A 24875-nucleotide genomic window follows, 5' to 3' on the forward strand; every position below is an offset into this window, starting at 1 on the left:
AGAGTTCAGAGCCGGACGCCGACGAGTGAGGTGGTCCGGTGTTTTGAGACAGAAAACCGGGCATGTGGCCGAAAGCGTTTGCAAGTGAAGTGTGCAACCTTTGCGGTGTGTCGTAGAGGAAGCCAGCGTGTGGTGAATAAACAGCGAGACAGCCTTCCGTCCTGCAAGGAGTCCCAGTGTCCCCTCACGGGTTGTCACGAACCCGAGCAAAAACGTGACTGGCGCAGCCTCGACAGGAGTTCGACGGAGGGACATCTGGGACACGCAGCGACTGCGGGACGACGACCACGAACGACGTCGCAGCAGACGGTGGAGCTGGACCCCAATCGTGAACGAAAAGGCAAGTGGTGAAGAATCAGAGCTCGCGGTGTTTTGAGCGGGCTGAGAAAGTTTTCCCGCAAGGGGAGGAAGAAAATGTTGATGCAAAAGACGAATCTGGAAGAAGAGGAGTAGCCGAATTTCGAAAGAAATCTAAGAAGAGGAGGAAATGTTGGAGAAGGGGATCGACGATGCCGCATGAAGCTTTGAAAAGTGAGCGCGGAAGATGTGTATTGGCGTCCACCGGGAAGAAACGAAGACGGAGCGCTGACGAGGGTGGACGGGAACGGGGGAGGACGTTGGAGACATTGCCAGTGTAGGCTGACTTGGAGTTGTTGTTGGGAGGGGTGCGTGTGAACTAAACAAGATTGGAGTTGGTGTTGGGAGGGGTGCGTGTGAACTAAACAAGGTACCGCATTGTGTTGCGAACGGTTGAACATTTGGAGGACCAATATGTGTGCTACAAGTGTACAGTAGGAATTCCTCACTGTGTCCTTTGCTACGAGAGCGGTCGGCAACAAATGGGTGAGTGAACGACGACTTTGCTTTGCCCATTGCCCTGTATGCTTACGAGGTCGAAAACACAGTGCTTGCGCGAATCTAAAATTCCCGACATGAGTACACCCCCTGCGAGCGCCACTCCATTAGGAGCAGATGCGGGGACGATCAGCGAAGGTGTGACGGCAGGAAAGTCAGATGCAAAAATGTTGCTCGAAATCGAGCAAACGAAACTGGAACGGGCCAAGGTGGAGCTGGAGATGCTCAAATTACGATCTCAGGGCGTGGCGCTGGACTCCGACAGGGAGACCCAGTCTGGTGTCGCGGGCGTCTCCAAATTGTTAAGCAATGTCTTGCCACACATGCCCAAGGATGAAGGGTTGGTACCGGGATGGTTCGACGCAGTTGAAATGCTGTTCAGCTCGCTCAAGGTTCCCGACGAGGTCAGGTCGGTAACACTGATTCCGTACTTGACTGATAGAGTCAGGGCGTTGATAATGGCAAGCGGCATGAAGGAGATGTTGCCTTATAACCAGTTAAAGTCATTGGTGCTAAGGGAACTGCGTTTGTGCCCCGCCGAGTATAGAAAGATGTTTGAGACAGCAAAAAAGGGCTGTAACGAGTCTTGGCGTCAGTTTGGACGGCGGCTCCACAACTACTTTTCCTATTATATTAATAGTAGAGGTATCCAGAAGTTAGACGATCTGAAGGAGCTGGTTGTGGCCGACAAATTGAAAGCTGCACTCCCCCAAGACGCTCAGCGGCAGGTTGCACTTCAAGAGAGCAAAGAATGGTTGCGTCTCGAGGATCTTGCACAGGTCGCGGAGGCGGTAGAAGGAAGTCGACGGGAGCCACGTACACCGTTTCTGCCGCCGAATTCTAATGCTCCGAAGGGATGGCGAGGAACAGGACAGGGACCTGGCGGGACACCACAAAGCAGTGTTGAAGCAGGTGATAGAAAGTATGGTGCCCCTGACAGTAAACTTCCGCCCCGCGAGGTGGACACCACTTCGCGTGAGTGTTTTGTTTGCGGACGAGTGGGTCACCTCGCCCGAGACTGCATGGGTCCCGACGGTGTCCATGCGGACGATAAGGCCCGAGACCCACGCCAATGCTTTCGCTGCGGCCGACGCGGTCACCTGATAAGAGAGTGCCCTGACACAGATCCAAAAATGGCCTTTAGAGTAGTAGAGAGCCCGGTCCCCCCGGTGGACCTCGCGACGCGCGTTGATAACCTTAAGTCTGAGGTGCGGCAGGCGGCTCCAGCCCCAACTGGAGATGTGTGGCTAACATCAGAAAGGTCGCACATTTGGGCCCGCCTAGACTCAGGCGCGGACATAACGGTGGTCAGGAGATCCTTGCTTCCGATGCAACGCATCGAGCCCCGGGGGAAAGTGATCCTAAAGGGAGCTTTTGGGCACAGCATCGAGGCAGAGCTCGCGTATGTGCCATTCAGGCTAGACAGGCAAGGGTCACATGTTTCCTTACTTTGTGCGGTGACCGATAAATTGACCGGTGAGGTGGAGTGCTTGCTAACAGTCAATGACCACGACCTGCTGGTTAAGCAGAGGGAGAAGGAAGCTGAGGAAGAACGGCGGCTCGTTACTGAGAAGCCAGTGATGAGTGTAGCAGCGGAGAAGCCAGCGATGAGTGTAGCGGCGGTGGTTGAGGAAGAGAGTGATGGCGAGGAAGAAACAAATCGAGGTGATACTCGCATAAGCTTTCGAACAGAGCAGTTGGGAGATGAGAGTCTGGCGGTCTCCTGGCAGCATGCGAAAACGGGGAGTCATGGAATGAAGAGTAGAGATGGCCTGTTGTTCCACAGTGACAAAATTAATGGAAAAATGGTCACCCAGTTGGTACTGCCGAGGGAAAGAAGGGGCACCGTTCTGCATGTGGTACATGACAGAGAGGTTGGCGGCCACTTGGGAACAAAGAAGACACGACAGCGCATTAAGAACTCATTTTATTGGCCGGGGATGGATGCGGACATCCGAAAATACTGTCGAGAGTGCGACAGGTGTCAAAGAAATGCGATCCCAAGGAAATTGGACCGCGTGCCGATAAAACCCCTGACAAGGCCGGCAGAGCCTTTCCAAGTCGTCGTCATGGATTGCGTTGGCCCAATAGAACCCCCATCGTCAAGAGGGCACAAATACGCTCTTTGCTTGATGGATGTGTGCACTAGGTGGCCAGAGGTGGTGTGCCTTCGGTCTCTAACAGCAAAAGCTGTGTGTGATGCCCTCGTAGAAATATTTTCTAGGGTGGGTGTTCCAGAGACAATTTCGTCTGACCAGGGCACGAACTTTACGGCCAAGTTAACTCAGGAACTTGTCTCTCGGCTGGGCGCGTCGCCCAGGTTCTCTACTCTGGGTCATCCAGAGAGCAACGGACTCGTGGAAAGATGGAATGGCACCTTTAAACAAATGTTGAGACACGTAATAGACGAACACAAGCGGGGCTGGGATAAGATGGTGCCGTGTCTTCTTTGGGCTTATCGCGAGGTGCCTAACGAGACAACGGGAGTGGCACCTTTCGAACTGTTGTACGGACGCCAACCCACGGGGCCGCTGGCCATACTGGAGAAGAGTTGGACGGGAGAGTGGTCGCTTCCCATTGCGCTTAACCGGCCAGCGGAGAATTATCTGCTCGAACTGCGCAAACGCCTGGCTGCAGTGAAGGAGATAGCAAAAGGAGCATCCGAGGCAAACCAACGGGCGTATGCCACTCTGTACAACTTGAGAGCGAGGCCAAAAAGCTAGCTTCCGCTGTGGTGACCTTGTGCTAATGCGGAATGAGGACCGAGCTAAGGGCCAATACCCATGGAAAGGGCCACTCAAAATACTAGAGAGGAAACGAAAAGACGTGGTTGAGATGGAAGATGGATCAAAAAGGTGGCTCCACGCCAACAGCCTGAAACCGTACGTCGTAGGCGTGAACCTTGTTGGTGTCGTTTTCGACGACAAAGAGTTTGGGGACGTAGAGGAGATGCCTGACATGGGCGCTGCCACCAGCAGGGAAAGAAAGGATGTTTCTGGGGTTCACGAATGTGTCCAGCAGTTCAGAGAGGTTTTTTCGGAGAGGCCGGGATTGAGCAAAGTTGGAAGGCATAAGATCAGAATGGTTCCGGGAAGTCGGCCAGCACCTCGTTACCAGTACGGGGTTCCTATCAAAATGAGAGCTGAGGTAGAGAGGCAGATACGGGAGTTGTTGTGTCAGGGCCTGATTTACCCTGTAGAATCACCGTGTGCCCATCCAGTGGTGTGTGTAGTTAAGAGCGATGGAAGCATCAGGCTCTGTGTTGATTACAGGTTTCTCAACTCCGTAACAGAGGTAGACGCGTTCCCAATGAATAAAATCCATGATTTGCTCGCAACCGTGGCCAAGGCTGAGTGTATAACGGTTCTGGACCTTACTCGAGGCTACTGGCAAATACCGTTGGATGAAGAGAGCCAGAGATTGACCGCTTTTGTAACCGACAGTGGACAATACGCATGGAGAGTCATGCCTTATGGATTGAGGAACTCAGCCGCGACCTTCCAAAAGACCATGAACGAGGTTTTGTATGAGCACCGCGAGTACGCATGCGCGTATATTGACGATATTGCCGTGTTCTCTCGGAATGTGGCCGAGCATAAGCGACACTTAACGTTGGTGCTCGAAACACTGCGCTCTGTTGGGCTGACGGTGAACCCCACAAAGTGCCGTTTTGCCGAACCTACTATAAAGTACTTGGGGCATGTCGTGGGCTCAGGGCGGCACTTTCCCGACCCTGAGAGAATAAGCGCGATCGAAGGAATGAAACGGCCACAAACAAAGTCCGAACTGAAAAGTGTGTTGGGTGTGCTCAACTACTACCGAAACTACGTGCAGGACTACGCCAAGACTATGTTACCTCTGACTAGCCTAACGAAAGGGAGCCATGGGGAAAGGCCACTGCAATGGGGGGAAGACCAGGAGAGAGCATTTCTAGAGATGAAGCGGGCGCTCAAGACAGCTGCAGTTCTCTATGCTCCAGATTTTTCACGGTCTTTCATTTTGTCGACCGATGCATCGCAGGAAGCGGTGGGGGCCTGTCTGGCTCAGGAGATGGGCGGAACTGAACACCCTCTGGCATTTCTCAGTAAAAAGCTTACTGAATCTCAGATTAGGTGGTCCACCATTGAGAAAGAGGCTTTCGCTGTGATTTGGGCGCTTGACCAAATCAGCACATGGGTCTTTGGAGCTCAGGTAATTGTGAGAACGGACCACAACCCACTTCAGTATGTTGCAACGGCTGCCTCGAGCAGCGCACGGCTAACCAGATGGGCTTTGTCCCTGCAAAAATACAATATTACCGTGCAGCATGTGAAGGGGGCCCAAAACATACTTGCCGACGCTTTATCCCGCATAGCGACCTGAGTGCGCGGGGCAATGGGCCGCTCCAACGGAGCAGCGTCGTTCACTTGCTCTGTATAGTATTTTTGTTCTTCGCGTTATTTCTTGTGTCGTGCATGTATGTAACCCTTGTTTTTCGCCGGCCAGTGCTTTGGCAGTTTTTGGATGCTATGATTACTAGGGTCATGTGTTTTCAATGTGCATTTTTCTCTTTTCAAGTGTTGTAACTGTGTACGCGTCTTACCTCAAGAAACTCAAGGAAAGGAAAGGGGAGTGATTCCAAAAAAGAAAAAAAAAGGAGAAAAAAGGATGAAAGGGGAAGGTGTCGAGGTCTCGCCTGCCAGGACGCCATGGCGACAGGGGGGCGGCGTAGGAGTGGCCCCGGAGACGGGGAATGCAATAACTCAGAGACTTCCGGCCGGCCTTGGCCCGCGGGTGAAGGTCGAGGCACCACCGAAATTCTTAGAAACAGTCTCGCTCGGGGTTGCCGCCGCTCATGGGCTTGTTGTGTTTGTTTTGTTTTAAGGGGGGTGGGGAAGACGCAACGGGCTGGGAGCGCCGGAGCGAAGAGTTCAGAGCCGGACGCCGACGAGTGAGGTGGTCCGGTGTTTTGAGACAGAAAACCGGGCATGTGGCCGAAAGCGTTTGCAAGTGAAGTGTGCAACCTTTGCGGTGTGTCGTAGAGGAAGCCAGCGTGTGGTGAATAAACAGCGAGACAGCCTTCCGTCCTGCAAGGAGTCCCAGTGTCCCCTCACGGGTTGTCACGAACCCGAGCAAAAACGTGACTCTAATAATATCCCCAGTGCATTTATTTTCCTTCTTCCTTTAAAAAGAAATCGCTTCCCCCTGATTGCTTTTTCCCCATAATTTTTTTTCCTGGTGGCTTCCCCCTTATTCGCGCATGCGCTGCTTCTCTATATATCATTTTGTGTGTGCTAAAAGAGTCCAGTTGATATGCAGCGCTAGTCATGTGTAGTCTTTTCTTTGTTGTCCCGTCTGTACAGCGCTATTTTAACATGTTTCACCCCCCCCCCTCCCCGTATGCGTCAGCTGATTGTTTTCGCAATCTATTGAGGTACTCTTTACAACTACTTGCTTTTCTAGCGAATGGAAGTTCGAACTGGACAACGCTTCCAAGAAATGCATGTAAATGGAAATCGTATTTGTGACTTCACTTTATGCTAAACAAACACGCTTTCTGTGCCTGTTCCTGTGCCTGTCTACGAGGCCCCTGCAGCACGTGTGTAAACTTTTTTCTCCAGTTGAAATGCTTTTAGGTAGTCGCTCTTGCATTAGCTTAGATTCAATAACCGTGAAATACCCAAGCTTAATATTACTAAGTTATGTGCATCAAGAAACTCACTAAAGAGATTTTCCGTTTTTCTAGGTACGCGGTTGGAAGATTTGTCATTGATTGTATGCTTGGGGACGTCACACAAGGTACATGATTAATGTTGTCAGGTTACATTAGGTCGCAATAATGCTATTTAATAGCAGCTTAAACAAAATCTCAACAAAAGCATACCAGAGACTAGAAGATATCATGTAGAACGCGCCTTTCCATTCTGGGTTTGTGGAACTATAGCTTTCAGTACTTCCAACTACAAAGAAAGTAGTGCAAGTGTTCATTAGTCGCTGCAGGACTCTTTACCTTTTAAAATTTCATGCCCCCTCTCCCAGAATAAAGAAAGAGGAAAATTGTGTGAGGAACTAACTATTTCCAGCAAAGCTATGGCAGGTTTAAAGCCAATAAACAGACAGGGTTAAAAGCCAAAAAACCTTTTTGAAGAAAAAACAATTTCATGATAAAAAACCTAAGCACTGGAGAAGAGCAGAAGAACGAAATAAACAAATACAAGCAGCGGCAGCATAAAAGAGCACAAAATGAACAAAGCAAATGGAATTCTACGAGGCAGTTAGTCACAAAAGCTTCCACGAAGGAGCAGACACTTCAGAAGAAATTTTTAAAAATTAGAAATTATGTACTCTATTTACATTATGTACACAGAAAATAAGGCATATTTCAGTGGTTTTAGACAAGATGGAGCTGAAGTAGCCAAATCAGTTCTTGCCTTGAAGAAGCACATTGCAGTGATTCAGAGAGAAAAACAGTCACAGGTGCTGTAGGGGTGTTACCAGCATGCAGCATCCTTCGTTTGCCCATTTTGTCATTTTGCCTGCTTGTTTTATGCCTATCTTTTTTTTTGCCCATGGTGCTGTCTTTGTACTGGCCATTTCCACGCCATGTTTTTTTTTTCTCCCGAATTTTTTCTCCTTTATTTTATATGACAGTCCTTTCCTTCCAAGTTTCCTGTTCCAATTTCCACATGTAGCACAGCCAGCTGGACGGTTTTTCTTCTTCTTTCCTTGGTTAACCTCCCTAGCTTTCTTCTACAGTTTCTTCCTTTCTTTGAAGTCGCACATTAGGTCATCTTAGCCTTGCTCTTACCATCACAAACTTCCCTAGAGGTCTGGTGGTATTACTGGTGGTGAAATAAAATTTGTTGGATGAGAATTGCTTGTACATATGACCCTCTTGCTTTTTCTGTGTTTATTTTTGCTTATGATACACGGGCTGATGGCATTGCGATGGCCCATTATTTTTTATGAAAATAAGAATGCTGATGACCACAATCTGAATGAGCATTAGCCAGAACTTTCATAATCAGGTACAGCATTACTGGAACCCAGCTTCGGTAATGCAACTTCATCATCATCCTTGTTGCTGTGAGCACGCTGGAATGGAAGCGTGGAAATTCTACAAGGTCTGGTGTGGCCCCTTTGTGGCCACCGGTTTGATGTTGGCATAAATGAGGAGGCTGTGCTACACATATCGAACTCCTTTGTTCTATCGCGTATCGCATTCGCATATCGCATTCCTTCCTTTTATCTAGTGTATACAGCTGAAGAACGTCTCCAGATGGCCCTGGCTGAACCGATACGTGCAGATGTAACTGTCGCAAATAATAAAATTGAGAGTTCAATATATTGTCGGCTTTCTTAATGACTGCCATATGCAATGCACATTAAAGGGAAGGTGAAGCGGTTTTAGAATTAAAAGAAAAGTTGACTAGCAGCAAGTACACATTGAATAGTTCATGTGTACGAAATATTTTTGCAGTACATGCAATAGAAGCGGCGCAATGAGCAAACAAAAGTGGCCCGATGCCCCGCCCCCATCTCGCCGCGCGATGCCGGAAGACCGAAGAGCGCGGGCGAAAACCGGTTGAAAAACGTCATACCTGGACTTCCGGCCGGATCGGCCGCCTCGGCCATGCTCTTTTCGCCGTGTTTCCTTGTGAATGATACTTGTTGTTGTTGTGGTTGATAGCACTCATTTTTACAATTTTCGTGTTCAAAAAGTATGCACGAACGCCAAACGAGGCATACGTTATCATGTCGTATTCCTAAGCAGAATAATGCCACGCCGGGATGCTTGATAACATACGGAAGCGACAGCCGAGGTGGCTGTGCTTGATGACAGAGAATATACTACACTACGTTAAATACTTTGTAAACCGCTCCAATGCGGTTTTTTTATGCGACGGACGTGAATGTTCACATTAGATTCTAGATTTAGGAAGGATGGGGAATACTGCTGTACTTTGGCCAGGGATGTTTCGTTCCATTCCAGAAGCCAAGTCACATTTGTTCAGGAAATACCTGTTTCGTTAAACGCGTCGGTTTTCTTTCCCTATGGGCTCAGGACAGTGTTAAAAAAACAATTTTTTGGCGAAACTAAAACAAGGGGCCAATCCTGATAGAAGTTATCTCCTGGCTAAGAGGTAAACAGTATTCCTACAAAGTTAAAGAACCAAGACAACCAGATTACTTACGAACCCAGGATTCCTGCCCAAGCGCCTCCGCGGAGAGCAGCGCCTTCTGTCGGCGTGTGGCGGCGTGACGCTCCGTAACTGAAGGGAGCGAAAAATGAAAAATCAATAGCTCCTCACCCAAACCAGTGAGCTAATTGCTCTCCCGGTTGTATGCAGAACAGCTTTCACTCTCCATTACTGTATATTTTCAATCATGTAACTCGATTGATGCGTGTTACCTGGGCATATAACTTTTTGTCAATGGCGTCTATGGGCAGTCTCTGAAAAATGGACCACTTGGCTCTCCTAAATCGAGCACTGTGTCGCTGCAAGATCAGAAATCCAATTGCTCTCCCGGATTTGAGTACTACAGTATGTTAACTTCAAGACGCCATAAAATTCCACGTGATTGGTTCACAGAAAAATGTTACTGGGCACTTTTTGTCTGGAGTCTGATGCCAGGTTAGAGAGTTTGAACGTGTGGTGCCCTCTCTCGTAGTGGCCGGCATCCTCTACAGCCCCCATAGCCTCCGCGGTCGGCTGCCGGCGGCGCCGGCAGCCCCGCTCGGCTCCGGTCTTTTCGGTGCAGGACGTTTCGGTACAGTGCGTTTCGGCACGGTCTTTCCGGCGCACAGACCTTTCGGGACACGGGCGTTTCGGGACATGGACCTTTCGGGACACGGGTGTTTCGGTACAAAGGCGAATTCCGGCATGCGCTGTAGGCTGCGCGCGCTGTTTACGTGGTGGTTGCGAGCACGCAATTCGTACCTGATTATTACAGATGTTCTTGTTCGCAGTTCTGCGTTATTTTAGGCCAGCAGTTGGTTATGCGGCCTTGCCAAAAAAAACTTCTGTTTATTTGTTGAACATTAGCTGGGATATTTGTAGTATTTATAAAACCTAATTGTTCATTATTCTTTTTGTAGCGACTTATTAAGTATTTTATATAACAAAACAGTGACAGTATCACCGTATTTCCTCGGTCGTGTTTTGACGACTTATTATCGCTTTTTTTTTCAAAAATCAGTGAGAGTAACTATTTTATTTTCACACTTTGCGGATCCCCTACGACAAAGGCTGCGGAAATGAGGGCCACTGCGCGGGAAAAGGAACCTGTGCCTTTTTAGACCGCTAAATGATGTAGGGCAATTTCTCGGCATTCCGCATTTGTATGCGTTGTTTTTTTTTTTTTTTTTTGATAACGCAAGTGCTTAATAAGGCGTTTTTAGAAATGCATTACGGAAGGCACCTATTATATTCGTCATACCTGTCACCCTCTCCATCTATGCTCTTTCCCCCTTGCCCACCCCCACACAAAGTAGCAGGTCAGAGACTATACGATCAGGCCGACCTCTCTGTGTTTTCTTTCCATGCAATAAATCTCTCTCTCTCTCTCTCTCTCTCTCTCTCTCTCTCTCTCTCTCTCTCTCTCTCTCTCTCTCTCTCTCTCTCTCTCTCTCTCTCTCTTTTTTTTTTTTTATCACCGCACGCTTCCGTCCCGGCTTCTTCGTTAGCAGGGGCTGCGGCGGGTTTGCAGTGTTTGTTTTATCAGAAGTTGGAAATGCTTTGTAATAATGTTTTCTGCAGCATACGTACAGATAATTAACTTATCAAGGACTACTCATTTGGAATTTTTCTAAGGAACAATGCAGATATCTGTTATGTATTGGTGTTTTATTTCAAATATGCTTAATGTTTTGTTTCGGCTCAACAATAATCACAAGTATTGACATTGCCAGCGGACTTAATTGTTTAGAACTCTCCTCTGCATTAACTTTGGCCCGGCGGCTGAATCGAAGAACAGAAAGACAGGCTGACAAACAGACCAAGAGAGAGACCAACCGTCACGAAAAAAATAAAAAGGAAAGAAACCAAAGTGTCTTTTAATTAAATCACGTGTGCATTCGCCTTTCCTGATATTCTCTATCACCCCGTCGTCGTTGCATTCGGTGTATTGAAGGACTCTGGTTCTACTCAAAAATAATCAGCTATCGCACTTACAGTGGCGTTGCTAAGGGGATTGACCAGGGAGGGGGGTGGGGTTGTTGCTGGAGAACGAGCCTCCTATGTCGGGGGTGCCATTTGTGCTTTTCCACTGTGCAAAGTGGGCGCCGAAAGCTTATAGACAACTGTTGCAGCTCTCGCCACACCAGCCTATTAAAAGTTCCTTCCTATTATAATGGGAGCAGGCGAGGAGACGTCTGCATCCAACAATGTCGGAAGTGTTATTATACCCGGCTTGAAGCCGTGGAGGCCAACGGGGCGAAAAAGGAGCGATTCTTGGAAAGGGGCGTCATCGGTATGACTAAGGCAGGTATGACGGCGAGGCGCGGAAGGGTGCAGGGAGCAAGCCTGTTCCTTGAGATGGGCGACACTGGGGCGAATGAGACTGGTCATTGTGTCCTCGGGGGCTTCTTCGGTGGCTCTTTGTTGTGCAGTAAAGAGATTATGTCAGGTCATGGTGCATGTATAGCTATAGCACTGCCATGCACCCAGCCACAGAATCGACTTCGTCGGGACGGCCATGGTCGAGAACGAAAACTTGGTGGAACAACGTCACAATACCTTAATCGCTACCTTGGGACTCTCACTTTTGTGTATACGCATGGCCTGCGCTAGACAGAGAGGGGCTTTGTGAGATACCTAACGCGTTGAAAGGCTATCGGACGCGACAGCAGGCTGACCCAGTCACCCCTGAGAAAGAAAGCTGGTTGTGAAACGTCGGCTTCTCCATTTATTGTACCATTGTTTGCAGTGTAATTATAGCTTTTCATTTGTAGCCTCCCATCCAGACAGGTCGCAGCCAAAAGTTTACCTTCACTGCATGTTGTGCGGGTCCTACAGAGGAACCAATTGGTAATGGGCCTACCCAATTTCCCATTGATTCCGCTGAATGACGATCATTTGCGACCCCACAAGCACGTGTACATACGAACTTTTAGAGATATTCGAAGGCACGTCATCCCGCGGCTCACAAAACTTGCACAACATAGGCAGTTTTTTTTTCTTTTTTCGTACCACCGGTGTTGGGAGACTAAGCTACTTTCTAGTAGTCGACCAAGTGATAGTAAACAAAAACAAAAGAAAAGTGATTATGAGCGAGCTCTTTAATAACAAAGTTTTACTCGCAAATTATTGCAAATCGGCACGAACAAACTGGGTGCGAGAGTACAAGCTTTCGCGTTTCAAAGGCCTTGGAGATTTTGAAAGGTCGATAGTCGTGCTCGTTTGTCTCAAACGGCATTTCAATCAAATGGTTTTGAAAAACGTTGTGTGTCAGCTCAAAGGTGGCATTTTAGTCAAATGGGGATCCCGACATTTCAGTGTAGGACATTTCGGCGCAGACATTTCGGTGGACGGACATTTCGGGGGTCTAGGTCTTTTCGGTACAGGGCGTTTCGGTACGGTCTTTTCGGTACACGGACATTTCGTTGCACGGATATTTCGGGGGTCCTGGTCTTTTCGGTACAGGGCGTTTCGGTACGGCCTTTTCGGTACACGGACGTTTCGGTACAGGACATTTCGGTACAGGGCGGTTCAGTACAGGTCGTTTCGGTACGAAAACGAATTCGAGCGAGCGTTGTAGGCAGCAAAATCCGCGCCCGTTGTTAACATGGGAGTTGCAAGCACGCAAATCGAACGTGTTTATTACAACTGTTGTTGCTCGTAATTTTACGTTATTTTAGGCCAGTAAAAAGATAAAAGAAATGACACCAAACAGGCGCTGAAAGTTTATTGACGAAACCACCATGTATATATAATAAATCCATGGAACGGAAACAAAAGCCCACATATATGACATACGTTTCATGATGTCATACCTTTCACTTTTTTTTGGAAGCTCGCAGATACTGCAGATGCTCGTTTTTGGCGAGGATTTGTTTAAAGCGCTAGACACATGAACGACCGGTGCATGCGATTCGCATGCGACTGATCGTTACGACTGATTGTTAGGACGGGTTTTGGCGGATCAGTCGCATGCGAATCGCATGCGCCGGTCGTACATAGCGCCTGTCTTGCGTTTTTCTTTCTGTCCTTGTCGTCTGAGCTGTGGAATCATGACGACGACAATTGAGTGCTGTTGCGGCCGTTTTCTCGATTTTCCTGGGAAGGCCGATATGAGTGCTCTTGTATTAAAACACCAAGGTTCAGGGCCTTTTATTCTTACAATTTTCGCATGCAGGAAAGTCTGGCACATCCTGCACCCCAAACGGACAGAAGGGTTTGCGTGTTGAGTCCACACAGAAAAGCTACACTTTTAAAATGTTTTGAGCGGGTTTCCAAGTTATCCGATGTAAAAGGGTTGAGATTTGGGCGAGTTGGTAATAATGCATCTAAAAAAAAAACTGCGCGGAAATTAACGGGGTTCTCTGCTGTCTTCGTGTGTTCTTGTCCCCGTTAATTTGCGCGCAGTTTTTTTTTTAGATTATTCGATGTGCCTGGAGTGGTAATATTACTGCGTAAGAATGTATGTCCGCAGCAACATTAAGTGTCGAATTGGTCACGCTGGAACATGTAAGTGTTATAGTAGATTAAATGTAGATTGATAGCTCCCAATTTTGTGAGGAATAATCGAAAAGAAAAATCACGAGACATTCCAGGTGAATGTTGATTACCAGCGAAGCTTGTCTTGGTACGTGACACGCAGGTGGCGCCAAATTTACCGGAAAGGTGTAAACAAATTTAATTTCTGTTGAAAGTTGACGATGGGCATCCTCAAGGAAGACATATACATTTATCCACGCACTTTTATTTTGACTCTAGCGAACGAGCAGACGGTGCATCATATTAACTAGTCTACTGATGGTGCGGATCGAGTGTTGAGACGCATAAGCTTGAGGTCAAGAACGGCGAGTGACATTGGTGGTGACCGCGAACTGACAATGCCTACACCGGGACATTTTTTTCGAACGCCCCACGGTAAAGAACGCCTCACTCTTCAGATACGTAACTTTTTGTTTGCATACATGCAAAATACAAAAAAACACTATGTATTCAAATGAGCTTCGCCTAAAAAATGTATTTGTCATGAGGCGGCTCGCTGTCGTTGTTTCGGAAGCCGGTTCCGAAAAGAGAGGGTGTGGGTAAAGCGGGGCTTAGGCGTTGCGCTGCTAAGCAGAAGGACGCGGGTTCGATTCCCTGCTGCGGCGGCCGCTTTTCTGGTGGAGGCGAAAAGCAAGAACGACCGTGTGTCCGGGATTTCGGCGCACTTTAAAGATCCCCAGGTGTTCAAAATTAATCCGAAGGAATCCACTGTGGTGCGCCTCATAAAACGTGAATCGGGGATTTCCCCCTTTTGACCTAACGCTATTGCTCGTGACCCCCGCACTTCTTTATGTGTATCCAACGTGAATGTTTACCAATTCACTCCAATTCGCGGATTGTATTCGGCCTTGTAACTGGAGTACACATATTCGGGGTGATTTAAATTCAGAATTTTTCTACAATACGTTTCGGAGTTCATATACAGTGAGCACTCATGTTAGCGCAGTGTCCTTGTTAATCTTATATCGCCTGAAAGGCGTTCTGCTGTGGTAAATGGCGCGTTGGCAACGGGAATTCTTATTTCTAGAAAAACATGAAAAACGGAAAAGAAAACAGTATATGTGAATACTGTTTTCAACGAATAATTCTCGCGAATACCACGGGCTTGGAGGGCGACCGACAACATAAATTAATGAAGCCACCTAAGGTTAGGAGTCTTCATGCGATCGACATCGTTTGCAGGAAATGCAGTAAAATTTAATATTCATCAGACGCGATATCCGTGCAGTGAATTGCAGTTTTTGTTCTGCCATGAGGTGAGATCCTCATTTATGTGTAGGTTTGTTTTATGCGTTTCTTATGTTTAGCGTTCATTTTATATACCCCGTTCACGCATTACTTGTCACACATGTTAAAACTTGTACTTGTGTTTTTTTTAGCTTACCTTACTCAATGCCTTACCGAGGAAACTGAGAGATAGTTATAAATAAATAAATAAATATATGTAGAATATTACTCATATGGAAGCTAAGCACTAGTTACAAATCTTTATCTCTAGTGGTGTGTCCGTGAGTTCGCATCGTGCGGAAAGGTAATAATGAGCAGTGGCAGAGGAATTCTGAAACTAATTATTGATACGTCACGATGTCATAAAATGAATCCATTCCAGAACTTCATTGAAGTAGCTAAGGTGACGCACCGGGAACATCGCTCGCAGGTACTGTTTTGAACGCGTTTTGAAATGTCATGCTTTCTGCTCACGTAATTAGATGCGTCCCTGCAATTTGAATTTTCTCAAAAGCCATTCAAGAATACCAAATTTCGGAAGAAAGAAACGGCGGCTGCTGCCGTAGCATTTTTTTACTCGAAAATATCGTTCCGCAGTTGTAGCTGTCCGAAATAAGTAATTATTATCCAATGCTTTTTTTTTTCCGGTGGTTGAAATGTGTGATAAACAGGAAAATAGCGTCGTAGATAGACATAAGCCGTATATCTAGTAGTTGTCGTGAATTACTTCGCAGCGGACAACCTTTCCAAGCTCCACCAAAATCCTAACGCAGAGGGCATCCGCTTTCAGAGTAGAGGGCAGCGCAATGAACGGGACGAAGCGAAGACGAGACAAGCACAAAGCGCTTGTGTGTGTCTCGTCCACGGAGCGTCTTCGCTTCGTCCCAACTTTTGCACCAACCGGCTCAAGCTTCAACTATTCTGAGGCATCCGCTTGCCATCCCACAATAGTCGCGGGGGAACTCTATTGAAGTGACTCCCCGCTCACAGACGAACAATTAACTTGAGGAGAAGGAGTTGACCGCGCCGTCGCACTTGACAGTCAAACCGGTCGAACGCCGCGACCGGCCCGAGAAGAATGAGGGAAAACAGCCGTGTAGGTACAGTGCCTAGAAGTGTAGGCAAAATTCCATTCGACGACGGCACGTGGTGGCAGCTTTGAGAACTAGGGGCGCTTGGGCAGGAATCCTGGACTTGTTTTGCAAGTATACATGTCACGATCACGGTGTAGTTTGTCTGGAATTAAAAAAAACACGACTCCGAACCACCACCGTGCCGTAATTTGTGTTGACTGCGGGGGCCTAATTTTTTCCCCAAGATTCCGTGTGGCTGCATATTATAACCTGGCAAGCACTTGTCACTGAACCTCAAGTGTGCTCCAGTGATAGTCGGTGATATATATAATGATGATACTCAAAAAATTAAGAGCGAAGAGTAAATATACGGCCTCTGTCCGACTAGCGCGGTAAATGCTTAAATCTAGAAATGCTGAAACAGGCCAACGATTCATTATCACAAACTTTTGGTGATTGTTACCTAAAGTAACGTAACTACAACGTAACTGCCTTGTCCGAATGATCTGTTAATTATAACGAGATGGCCGTAATATTGTAGCAGAATGCGCAACGCACAAGCGAAAATCAAGCCCTACTACAGCCAATAATGCTGAGCAGGCACTAGTATGCTGCAGTGTTTTCAGAATAAATGCATGTCAAGCAGTAAGACGCCACTCATCGAAGTGCAGCTCGCGGAGGCGCCGTAGCGCCGCTGCCGAAATGGCGCGCGCGTGTGGGTCTGTGTACGGGGATGAGTAACGGGGCTGGGGTGGGCGACAACGAACAAAGGAAATGCGGAAGCAGACTCTGCTTGTTGGTTTATGCGTGTACCGGCAAGATGTGTCTCGCATATACGTTTACAGCGCATGAACGCTATTTTTTCTCGCAGTGCACGTACGCGCTTTTCGCTGGTAGATTGTTTATAAAACACCCATTAATCTTCGGCATAAATGGTTTTGTGTATAATAAGAAACAGTTAAGGCAGTACCTAATATTAACATAAGGTACAAAATCCCCCTATGCTGGTTGCCTAATTCAAAAATATTTTGATGGAACCCACTAGTCGACGTCACAGTCACTGCTTTGGGGTTCTCTGTCGTGTAAAGCAAATTTAAGCTCCAAGATAATTGAACCAACAGCACGGGAAATTATAAAACAAACTTCCAGTCATGTGCGAAAATCAAACTGCAAGCTAAATTGCCCCAAAGGCAACCGTGCGATCGTTCACAATGCTTCCGACAACCCGCGCGGCTGAAGGGTGTCCTCCTTTGACGTCATGACGGGCGCAACCAATCAGGGGCGTCAAAAGACGAAAAGCGCGCGTCATTCAAACGGGTCCGCGCTTTTTGCAAGATAAATGCCACTTGGACTCATGTACGATAAATTTCAATGTGATATTCGGAATCAGCGCGCAAGAAACTATATAACTGTTAATCTAACTCAATTTTTTTGGAAAGCGCTTCAGCTTCCCTTTAAGTGTCTGAATACTCTATATTAGCTATTGATAGTCTCATGCTAGGCAATCTTATTCACCTGCTATAGTTATGTTTGGCAGCTGTTTCAAAGTTAAACACTATGATTGAACTAATGAGCGGCAATAACAATTTATAGGTGCACTCAAATTAATTTACTTTTCAAGGGAGACGTATATCCTTCATCGACTTCGCCTTGCACAAAATACATGATGGTCCCATCGCGACCCAAGAAAGCGCATATGTGTGTTACCTCAACATGCTTCCTAGGCGGTTTCTGTTGACAGATTTCGGGCCGAACCCGCAGGCATTTCAGGCAAAACCGCCTGCAGGCGGGGTGGTCCTGATAATTGGACGTGAACAGAAGTGGCCGTTTCCGTTCATTGGCGAAGGCACCCAGGGAAGGACAGAATAATTTTTCTTAACGCCCCACCACACGGGTGCCCATCTCAAATGAACGAAGTTTACTCCTCCCCCACCTCCTCTGTGCAGGTATATACATGGGCCATATGAGAGCAGAGGTGCAAGTATACGTAATTAAACAACGTCGCTGATCCACCGAATTTAAGAAATGTGTCATGCAAAGCATCAAATATGCTATTTGATCAAAGCATCAAATATATTCTCGAAAATTTCAGATTGCGTGTTTCAGCGATCGAAGGAGCATGCACCAATCGCACACACCCATTCAGGAGATTTCTGCACCTACATTCGGGATTACCTTTCGGCTTCGCCTTGTCCTCCTCTAGAAAACCACCTTATTGTGCAAATAAAGTTACCATTATTATTATTAGTTGGCGGTTGTTTTACCTCTGACTCAAGTAACACCGTTCAGTGAAAGTATAACAGCACCCGTAAACAAGAGCCTAGTTATACGCTAGGCATGGTAAAATGGTTCGTATAATTGTTTGTTTTTAATTTACGAATCATATACGGCCAAAAGGAGCCGATCTGCCCAGCAATGTCTCGCGTAACATTATATGACCGGCTTACGGCGAGTTCAAATCGCCAGCAGCCGCTACGGACATGCAAAGAAGGTGTCCTTGAAGATAGGCGGCGGCGGCTTTATTCCGTATCGTCGGCAGTCTTCGCAAGCTTTTCTTCGCAAGCAACGAAGTGACACAGCAGACACTAAGGCGTGTTAGAGTGAACCTTTGTAAATTAGCCCCACACGACTGACGCTCCTCACAATATACCGAAACTGAATTTGGCGCCTCAGCCCGACGTCTTCTTTTTGCTTATAATTTCATTTATTTTTGTTCGTCAAGCATAAATACTTCAAAAAAACTAATAAAAAGCATACAAACTCTAAAGAAACTCAGTTATTGCCATAAAAATTGCTTAATTTTAGCTTAGGGCCCCAAATTTGTGCCTCATTTTCAAGAAAAATTGTTAACCATGTCTTCAACTACTGATCTGGCAACTACAGCGTGGCATCATGGCGGCATCCATGTTTAGACACATTTTTGAGCCAGCTTTACCCGCCTGCCGTACACACTCTAGACCGCACCGGGGCCTCGCTCAAATTAGTGACGCCAGGTCTACGTTACAGAAAAAATGGAAGAAAAGCGGAAGAGAGAAATGCCAGCTTTCTTTGCGGATTTCTCAGGAAATAACGCATCGTTGCTCGTCGAACAAATTCTGAGAGTGCTACGAAACGTATGATCTTTCAGTTACAACAAAATTTCATGCAGCCCTTGTGTCCCTTGAAGTCTAGCCGCGAAAACGTCGCCGCTGTAGCTGACTGCCAGGGTTGATGCAGCTTAGCTCGCCTCTTCCATTCTGACCTCAGGAACTTGCACCTTCTGACCTCGAAATCTAGGAGGTTCCTCTTATGCAATACTATTCTAGACTGCTGCCAGCGGTTGGCATACATGTATTGCCATGCAGGCCTGGCAATTTCGGTTGTCTTTACCCGTCTTCATTACACGTAAGTGAGGAATTTTCCTCGAGCGAACGGTGCGCCCACATGATCAACACCGCACGGAGTCAATAATCCTAAATTAATAACCAATGGTTGCGCCTGAACGCAGGTGTCCCAGCAGCCTTCCGGCGCTCCCCTTGTACTGTCGACGATCAGTTCAGACGAGTGCGTGTCTGAAGTGTGCCTCTGGAACGCGGATTACCTCTTCCGAGAGGGAAACAGGAAGAAGCCGTGCCAAGACTTTTACGAGCACGTCTGCGCATCGTTCGAGTGAGTTTTGCGCTCCCTTGAGGAGACACTAAAGCGAGCCACCTGCCGCATTACAAGTTCGTAGTGCGACGAAATAGGACCGCTCGGGAAATTGTTTTCGTCTTCGTTCGAATCCCCGAAAAAAATAGTGGCTGTTGAAGAATCTCAAAGGCGGACGGAAAGCAAGAAAGGCGAACTGCATTTACAGTAACTACAGGGCATAAGGAGCTTCTTCTGCTTTCTCTTCTTCGTCTGTTATCTCCGCGTGCAGTCGCGCCGAGGCTCCCGGCCGCTCTTTTTCCAAGCACTGGCTTCGGCACGCGCGAGCCAAGTATAGGGTTACCACCTGCCCGGTTTTAGACCGGTACGACCGGTTTTTTATACAGCGGGCCGGTGGCCGGTCCGTGCCTAAAACCGGCCGTCACTGGCCGTTTTTTTTTCTTTTTTTTTGCCATTGTACAACGACTACTTCTTTTATGGGGCTTTATAAGCATCAATTGAGCGACTACGACGATAAATGTGCCGACAATCTGCGCAAGTACACGCGAGTAGAGAAAACGCGCGGGCGAGCGGGCTCCGTGAGAAGGAGGGAAACGAAAGGGAGGAACAACATGACTAAATGCCACCGCCGTGGTGAGCAAGTGCGGTTACCTTTCAGAGCAGCACACCAAAGTCTCAATCAATTTCAGTACAAGTGTTTTGTCAATTTCGCTCTACGAAAAGGCTACAACAAATAGTATTGCATGTCAAAAAAGCATGGCGTCTTTTTTTCTATATACCAAGCCCCCCCCCCTCCGAAGGACCGTTTTTTTTTTTCGGGGAAAGGTGGCAACCCTAGAGCCAATTTCAAGACAGATTGCCTTACGTCAGTAGAATATTGTATGTTTCGGATTACTACGTGTGTTCTCAAAATTGAAAAATTCAACTTTCACCATCACTTGGGAACGATGATAGGGACGTCATTTCCATGGTGAATGCTGTAAACATTTTATCTCCTCTATGGAGGAATTAAAGCCTTCGATGGGCAAGAACCCTGACCCACTGAGTGTTTTGGTAAATTATGATGAACAAAAGGCGCGGAAAAACACGGCGACACAAAAGAGAAAATACACAGGACGTCCTGTGTATTTTCTCTTTTCTGTCGCCGTCTTTTTCCGCGCTTTTTCTCGTCATAATATATCAAAACACATGTGAACTTTCTCTTCTGTGTAGCCGTCTTTTTCCATGCCTTCTTCCTTAATTAATGTGTCAAAACCAACCCGCCCAAATTCCCGTTCACTGAGTGTCTCGCAGTATGTACTTTGTCCTACGGCTCAACCCCTCGCTAGGACTAACATGAGAAACAGCAGGAGACAAGAATATAAGAAATGCATCAGAGGCCCCTGGTGGCTTACCTGTGTGTTTTCCGTTCTTTCAGGTACCGCTTGGGGGATCTGCATCAACTTCCTTACCCCAAGTTGAGCAGGGGGCAGTTGATCCTCGATTTCGACCAGTTTTTCAAGAGATACCTTGCCGTCAAGGGAAAGCCCCCAGGGCCCATAAACAGCAACTTCCTCGCCCAGGCGATGTGGGTTCATGAACAGTGCAAATCTACACCCACCAAGGGCGATGGCTCGAAGGCTATGTTGGCTTGGGTGGAACTACTCGACACTTTGGAACTCAGAGGCTGGCCCTACGCCGACTTCACAGGGGACATCGTCAAAGTCGTCTCGATGGCAGACCGGTTACTGATGCTGCAGGCACTGTTTTGCGTCAGGCTCTTGCGAAGTGCTGGTCAGAGCAATGGGTCGTCGCAGATCGTATTAAAGGCGCCAACAACGTACCTCAAGCTCCACGTGGCAAGGGGCATATCCAACGCGACAAAACGTTACGAGGACATGCTAGCGAGAGCTTTCGGTTTGTATACAAATGAGACGGCTGCTGTCGCGGTAGCAAAGCAAGTCTCAAGACTGGAAGAAACGCTCGAAGGCCTCTCGTTCCTCGACGGCGTGGATGCCGAGTCCGTGGTTAAGGACATAAAACCTATCGGCATGATGCCCAGGAGTGATGGCTGGAGCTGGTTGAGGTACATGAGGCACTTGCTCAACTCTGATCCGAGAATCATAGAGTCCACCTTCGTGTTCGTGGAGTCCCCCGCTTTTTTCAGTGCCTTCTCCTCCGCCTTCAACGTGGAAAATTACACGACTGCCATCGCCAATTACGTCGGCCTCAAGGCACTGATCACACTCTCGCCGTTCCTCCCAGCACAGCACACGTTCCTGTACGAGTTCAGCTACGCCTATGACGTCACCGACGTTGACCCGCAGGTTGTTGCCTGCAGTTCGCTCGTTGAAAAACTGTACCCATACGGCGTCGGTATCGCGGCGAAGCTCACTCTAAATCGCGAATTCGCCAATGTCCACCGTACGCATTACGACGCGCAGTTGTCAGCGCTCTTCAACGAGACCCGCGTGGTGGTGAGAGACCTGCTGCAGACTGGGCGCTCGTGGTTTTCAAACCTAGATGTCAAGCGAGCTCAGCGAAAGCTGGATAACATGACGCTTGCTTTCGGCACGACGCATAACTTTGTCCAATACGAGACCTACCGGAAAACACCTGCTCAACCACTACGATCAGACACAAGCGTGCTCAGTACTCTCGTCTCCATTTTTCGCCACTCGTCGTCCATCTACTGGAACGCGCTCGACAATGCCGGGGGCAAGACGACACTGGCCTACGACAACACCTACGACACGTCCGTCTTCGACTGGAACAGCGAGTACCAGCCAACCAACAACGCCGTGTTCATACCGAACGCGGCTGTGGGGTTCCTCAGTTTCGTCTCCAGCAGAATCCCTTTCCAACTTTACCCGGTCGTTGTGCAGCTCATCCTCAGGGCCGTACTGCAGGCGCTCGTCTGGAGCAACTCCCTCTTCGACGAACGCATGGTGCCCGAAAAGTGGTGGCGCGGCGAATCCGTCGGGGAGTACGAGAACGTGACCGAGTGTCTGCTACGCCGATACCGCGCTGCAGGTCTTCAAGACGGTCACGACGAGCGACGGCCACTCGTCAGGTACACGGTCGCACGTCGCGAGGCAGACTTCCTGGACAACGCCGTGCTGCGACCCCTCTACCAGCTGTACGAACGAGCTCTCGAGAAGCACAACGCGACGCGGCTCTTCTACCGCCTGCCAGACAGGCGGGTGACGCTGAGGGAGCTGTTCTTCTACAACTACGCGGCCGCTTTCTGTGATGGAGCGAGTGGGGAGACGCGAAGAGTCCAGGAGGGCTTGGCCGTCACTCCGGCTAAGCTGCGCGTCAACGTGCCCCTTTTGAACTTCCCGCCCTTCCAGAGAACGTTCTCCTGCGGCGATAAGGAAGCACACGAGCCCCGATGCGATGTTTGGAAGGGCTTCGACTGAATCTTTGATATGTGACCGCATGTTAGTTAATCTTTTTTTATGATAGTTCCATTTCATACTCTACAATCCGTGGAAAGTAAAGATTTCTCGCGGATAATTCTCCCCCTTACCATCGGCTGTGCTCATTGCAATAGAAGGGCAGACTGCCTGGAAATAACGTTTTCAAGAGGGCAAAAATTTTAGTGCAGTTGGCCTTTAACTGTTGACCACCTCTGTGCCACTGCTGTAGTGACACAATTGGGGCAAGGATTATGTATACTAGCCACGATACACAATACTGCGATGCTATATATAGCTTATCGCCTTATCGACAGCAGCAGGCATTAGACGGTCGTTTTAGGGACGTTTTTTTTTTACATTTCTGTCGCTCTGCAGCGCAAGGAAAACCAAAAGGCACCTCCCAAAAAGATACAGCTTAACAGCAAGTGCAGAGACGTGTACCCTCGGGCTTTAGCTGCTTTAGCAGCGGATACGGGTTGAATTCCTTTTTGCCAAGGAAGATAAAAAAATGAACTAGATAAAGACAAGCAGCCGACCTAGCCCGGTAGCCAAAGAGTGTCATGTACGTGAGTGTGGCCAGTCTTCCTCCCTGACATATCCGCGCGGGCGCTTCGTAGCTTTTTTTTTTTTATTGTGCTTTGGTCTGGTTAAGCAAACATTTATTGAATCAGTTATTCGCGGTTTGTAAACACACGCTACGCCACCTTCCGTATCCATGGCCCAACTGCACACCATCAATGCACCACGGCCTTACCTGTACACCATGCGGGAATCATGTAAACCAGCTGCCCCGACTGGGTGTTTGCTATCGGGAGGAAATAATCGGATAGCCCCCTATAGCCTCTCTCCGACCCCGGCGCATTAGGCTCGGCAGTCGCTTGTGGAGGATTGTGCGACCATGGTGTACACCGTAACCATTGCTACTCAGACCTCCTCCGTCCCACCTCCCCAGCCTCATGTGGAGACGTCGAGCACATCCCTTTCTCCTTTCCCGCCATCTTACAATTCCTTCGTTGCTCTAACCAACAGTCCTCCTCCCAATTGGTGGATATGATTGGCGTCGGTGGCCCATGGGGACAAGCTCTTCATGCTCCTCGTTGCGGAGGAACACACAAAGGCAGTTCCCTAACCTTACCCTGGTATTCTGAACCCTTCCTCCACTCGAGCCTCCAGTGGAGGAGATCCTTGAAGTCGATATCCCCATGCACAAGCATTGCGGAATCCTCCCCTTAGCCGAGTGGAGGTAGCAAATGGAGTGGAGGAGGGACTCAGAATACGGCGCTAAGTTAGACTCGCTCCTGTCAAGTCACCGCGACAATGAGATGGGCGACATTTCTTGCCTTTTATGAAAGCGCGTCACCATAAAATGTTCTGACGTTACTACTCGAGCATTTCTTGGCATCTGTGATGCCTCCTCTGCTGATTGGCTGACAGGCCTCGCGAGTGAAGGCTGTCAGTGGAAGACGGACGTACTGCTGGGTGCCACGTATACGAGCCGTCACCGTCACCGCAGCTCGTCTCGCGAAACATCGGCAAATGGGCGCAAACGCTTTTTCATTGACTACGTCGTGAGGAGTGCTGAAATGTACGAGTAATCTGTTGAAAGAATAACACGCTCGACGGGAAAATATTTTCGTGAAATCGTTGGCTGGCATGGAGTTCGGTTCAAAGGAAGTGATAGTGCACAAACTTTTCGCGACAAGCGCTCTCTTGTGTGTTCGCACGTGCACCGCACACAGCTGTAAAGTACAGAACTAGAATGTACGTATTCAGCTTACCTAAACACTCCTTAAGACAGTGGCAAAGCCATCCCGGCTTGGGTTCAGGGCGGCCCGCCACCTACCGATTTCCCGGCGGGTAACTTCCGTTCTGGACCCTTCGTATGCAAAGTTTCACTGTTTGCGTGCTGCTGTATACGTGAACGAGCACGCGATGTTGAATTTTCATGTTCCGGAACGCCACGAAGCCCAGTTCAGGGGACGATGAAAACGCGC

At 48.2% G+C, this 24875-nt stretch overlaps 2 protein-coding genes across 2 annotated transcripts in view; both read left to right on the forward strand.

Annotated features, from left to right (window-relative positions):
• The first annotated feature begins 932 nt into the window (after positions 1-932).
• On the forward strand, positions 933-22881 carry LOC144148456 (phosphate-regulating neutral endopeptidase PHEX-like). The gene is made up of 3 exons (XM_077679995.1): positions 933-1259; positions 19341-19501; positions 20898-22881. Exons 1-3 carry the CDS (start codon positions 933-935, stop codon positions 22879-22881), a joined length of 2472 nt encoding a protein of 823 aa, XP_077536121.1.
• Positions 22882-23779: 898 nt separating this feature from the next.
• The window catches only part of LOC144148457 (phosphate-regulating neutral endopeptidase PHEX-like), an 8650-nt gene continuing 7554 nt past the window's right edge, over positions 23780-24875 (forward strand). The window contains exon 1 of the mRNA XM_077679996.1: positions 23780-23791. Coding sequence (XP_077536122.1) covers positions 23780-23791 — 12 coding nt within the window. The remainder of the gene's footprint in view (positions 23792-24875) is intronic.

This window comes from Haemaphysalis longicornis, unplaced genomic scaffold, assembly GCF_048455015.1.
Source record: "Haemaphysalis longicornis isolate Haplotype H1 unplaced genomic scaffold, Haemaphysalis longicornis Haplotype H1 scaffold_8, whole genome shotgun sequence".
Taxonomy (NCBI): Eukaryota; Metazoa; Arthropoda; class Arachnida; order Ixodida; family Ixodidae; genus Haemaphysalis; species Haemaphysalis longicornis.

Excerpts from the sequence above, each read along its gene's own strand:
- LOC144148456 (XM_077679995.1), top strand. The coding sequence starts at position 933 with ATGAGTACACCCCCTGCGAGCGCCACTCCATTAGGAGCAGATGCGGGG. Across the intron at positions 1,260-19,340 it reads CGCTCAAGGTTCCCGACGAG|GTGTCCCAGCAGCCTTCCGG; the intron begins GTCAGGTCGGTA and ends GCCTGAACGCAG. Across the intron at positions 19,502-20,897 it reads CACGTCTGCGCATCGTTCGA|GTACCGCTTGGGGGATCTGC; the intron begins GTGAGTTTTGCG and ends CCGTTCTTTCAG.